The sequence below is a fragment of the Rhagoletis pomonella genome, unplaced genomic scaffold, assembly GCF_013731165.1.
Source record: "Rhagoletis pomonella isolate Grant_MI unplaced genomic scaffold, Rhpom_1.0 Rhpom_scaffold_05689, whole genome shotgun sequence".
Lineage (NCBI taxonomy): Eukaryota > Metazoa > Arthropoda > Insecta > Diptera > Tephritidae > Rhagoletis > Rhagoletis pomonella.
In genome coordinates, this window is record NW_023464227.1 from 4448 (window position 1) to 8570 (window position 4123).

Below are 4123 nucleotides of genomic sequence, written 5' to 3' on the forward strand. Positions count from 1 at the left end.
GTACAGTAGATTTCAATTTTCTATTTTATATACAAAACACTCAGCGTTTTAAATTTTATAATTTATGAATATTCATTTTGTTTTAAATTTTCTGCCTTCCAATGGAAGAATGTGAATGAATGAAATTCAAACTCATTTTGGTTATTGTTTTTGCTACAAACAAGTCTTTTCGTATTTAAATAGGAACGCAGCATTACATACAAACATACATACATATGTACGTTTGTACAAATGTAAATAAAAAAATATTTTTGGATATTCATAAACAAAATTTTTCATCTATTTCAATTCAATTTATCTTCACATTGTTTGAATATTGTTATGACGACACCCATATCAGAACAGTATTCACTCAAACTCAAAAAATTTGAAGGTAAACTCATTCATTGGTTTTTTATATGAATAATTCATATGCGCTGAAAGTAGTGAGGAAGACGAACCCGAGTCCCCAGTCGATGATGATGGAGTAGCTGTCCCACCGCCTGACTATGACGAGGTACGAATAGCGATTACGCGGCTGAAAAACAACAAAGCTGCTGGAGCTGACGGCCTGCCAGCCGAGCTATTCAAGTACGGCGGCGAGGAGCTGATGAGGTGCATGCATCAGCTCGTATGCAGAATATGGTCAGATGAACGCATGCCCGACGACTGGAATTTAAGTGTGCTCTGCCCAATCCACAAGAAAGGCGACCCCGCCGTACGCGCCACGCGTACCGCGGAATTAGCCTCCTAAGCATAGGTTACAAGGTCTTATCGAGCGTATTGTGCGAAAGACTGAAGCCCACCGTCAACGAGCTGATTGGACCTTATCAGTGTGGCTTTAGGCCTGGAAAATCCACCATAGATCAGGTATTCACAATACGCCAAATCTTGGAAAAGACCCGCGAGAATAGGATCGACTCACACCATCTATTTGTCGATTTCAAAGCCGCTTTCGACAGCACGAAGAGAAGTTGCCTTTATGCCGCGATGTCTGAATTTGGTATCCCCGCGAAACTAATACGGCTGTGTAAAATAACGCTGAGCAATACCACCAGCTCCGTCAGAATAGGGAAGGACCTCTCCGAGCCGTTTGATACCAAACGAGGTTTCAGACAAGGGGACTCCCTTTCGTGTGATTTCTTTAATCTTATGTTGGAGAAGATAATAAGAGCCGCAGAACTGAACCGGGCTACGTCTGTTCTGCCTTCTCGGGATTGGATAGAGAAGCAAAGCGAATGGGTCTGGTGGTGAACGAGGACAAAACGAAGTATCTCCTGTCAGCACACAAACAGTCAGAGCATACGCGTCTTGGCACCCACGTCACTGTTGACAGTTACAAGTTTGAAAAAGTAGACGACTTCGTTTATTTGGGAACCAGCATTAACACCAATAATAATGTCAGCCTTGAAATCCAACGGAGAATCACTCTTGCCAACAAGTGCTACTTTGGGCTGAGTAGGCAATTGAGAAGTAAAGTCCTCTCTCGTCGTACAAAGATCACACTCTATAAGTCACTCATCATGCCTGTGCTGATGTATGGCGCGGAAGCATGGACAATGAAAGCATCTGATGAGGCGGCTCTTGGAGTTTTCGAGAGAAAGATTCTGCGAAAGATTTACGGACCTTTACGCGTTGGTGATGGCGAATATCGCAGACGATTTAACGATGAGCTGTATGAGCTTTACAACGATATAGACATAGTGCAGCGAATTAAAATTCAGCGGCTCCGCTGGCTTGGCCATGTCGTTCGGATGGACAGAAACGCTCCTGCTCTGAAAATATTCAACGCGGGATGCTGGTAACAGAGGAAAAGGAAGGCCTCCTCTGCGTTGGAAAGACCAGGTGGAGAAGGACTTGGCTTCACTTGGCATTTTCAATTGGCGTCAGTTAGCACAGAACAGAAATGACTGGCGTGCTGTTTTGGACTCGGCCAAAATCGCTTAGGCGGTTACAGCGCCAAATAAGAAGAAGAATTCATATGCGGTTTTGAATGAATTCATGCAGCCCTCTACTTTGTATGCATGCAAAATTGGATTGTAGGGATTCAAATTAATAAAAAATGAATGTTTTTGCTCGACGTTCGAATTTATTCTGTTTTCTATAAATTCAAATATCTTCATTCAACCGACGTTAAGATAATTGTTCTTATTTTCTAATTTGCTGCATAATTGCTTAATTTTTTTCGACAATTCCTATCAAACGAAGGCAACAACCAGAAATGAAGTTTCATGAACTATGTGGTAGTTTAAATCTACACTGCAGTCTCTTATGATCTTGTGAACTAAAGGAACATAAAGAACTTTTCTTTCCGACCGCTTAACACCTGAAACATAACGAAATTTGATTTTCCTTTTTAATGTGTCTTATTGGAGCGTATTATCCATTGGCTCATATTGGGAAAAATATTTTTGTGTCAACAAACCTGTCTACTCTTCAAATCCCACCCGATTTGATTATTCTCTATATTGTTGGTAAACATATGCTCACTCGCTTATGACACAATTTTGTTTGATATTTGTGAAGTTTCTTATAAAACTTACGATTGCTATAAATTTTGACCCATTTTTGTTAAGATTTACAGATTTGGTGTCTTCAAACTAAAAACAAAAAAAAAAACGCACCAAGCACTAAACTCTAAAATTTTCGCGTTTTGAATAAAGAAAAGCACTAAATTTAGTGCGAAAAGCACCAATTTGGCAACAGTGATAAAGCATAACACTAATAATTTTATAAGTACTACAAACTTACCACGTGCCAAATCCATTAAAGCCGGTGGAGTTACCTGACCGGCCTCCTCCAGCACAGAAATTAGATCGGTGCCTGTTCTCCATTGTCATGAGTGAATAAAGTATAAGCTGTGCCTAATTGCTGGCAACGACCAGTACGTCCAATACGATGTACATAGTTTTCAGATGAGTTTGGATAATCGTAATTGATGACATACAGCAAATCTTCTACATCAAGGCCGCGGGAGGCCACATCGGTGGCAATTAAAATATTAGATTTGCCGTTGCGAAAATCTTTCAACACTGAATCACGTTCAGGCTGGGACTTATCACAGTGACTGGAAGTGGCGGTGTGGTCTTCGTTGCGAATTATTTGCAATATTTCTTCGATCTTTATCTTAGTTTCGACGAATATGATAATCTTGTTGTTGTTGTTAGCAGCATTATAAGTGGTAGGTGCTGCTTCGTTCCATAACTTGATAACCCGTTGTGGCTTCTCGGATTCTTGACAAATTTCTACAATTTGTCGAATATTGTGATTAGCTGATAAGTTCATCGATCCAGTGTTTGTAGAAATATAATCCTTTAAGAAATCACCGGCCGGTGCCTGTGCTTCCTTGGGCCAAGTTGCGGACCACATTACCACTTGACGATCGGGTCTAATTTGCTCTATTATTTTACGGATTTGTGGCTCGAAACCCGAGTCCAGCATGCGATCGGCTTCGTCCATTACCAAATAGGTATAACGTTGCAAGTTAGTGTTCCGAATCGATTGGTCGGTCTGGTGTGGTTTCTGGAGGCCCCGTTCAGTTTCCTACAATACGAATCTGAAAAATGAAATGAATGAATTGAATAACACTAATAATTTAATAATTACTACAAACTTACCACGTGCCAAACCCAGAATGAAATTTTCAGTCATTCAGGAAGTTATTGCTGTGTCAAAACTTTGACATACGGTATTAACTCAAAGTTTGACATACGTGATTGTGCGAAATGCGAGCCTTCTTAAATGTATGGCAAGCAGCACCATCTGGTTGTCAGGTGCACAACTTGACAATAAACTGCGAAAAAAAATGTATTTTGTGGTGCATGCTGTACAGTGTTGCCAGCAGATTCTAGTGAGAAAGCGTCAGTTTGGTTATCAAAAAGCGCCTTTTGCATGTAAAAATCGTCAACATGTAACAATTTTTAATAAACAGAACCAGGAAGCCTTTTGTTTTTTTTTCATTTATGCTAGCTTCTGATTGCTGTATATAAGAATAAAAAGTTTTCCTTTTTTGTACGAATTTTTAAAAATTCGTATTTCCTTAAACAAAATATTTTTGATTGGAATAAAGCCACAGTTTAATCTTCATTTTTTTTCTTCTCAAACTGCAACTTAACTATGTGCATTAAAAACTGTTCATACTTAC

At 39.6% G+C, this 4123-nt stretch overlaps 1 protein-coding gene across 1 annotated transcript; it reads right to left on the reverse strand.

Annotated features, from left to right (window-relative positions):
• Window positions 1-2659: 2659 nt before the first annotated feature.
• Window positions 2660-3465, reverse strand: LOC118755236 (probable ATP-dependent RNA helicase DDX17). Its single transcript, XM_036490084.1, has one exon. The coding sequence runs from the start codon at window positions 3436-3438 to the stop codon at window positions 2791-2793; it is 648 nt and encodes a 215-aa protein (XP_036345977.1). The 5' UTR covers window positions 3439-3465; the 3' UTR covers window positions 2660-2790.
• Between the last annotated feature and the right edge of the window lie 658 nt (window positions 3466-4123).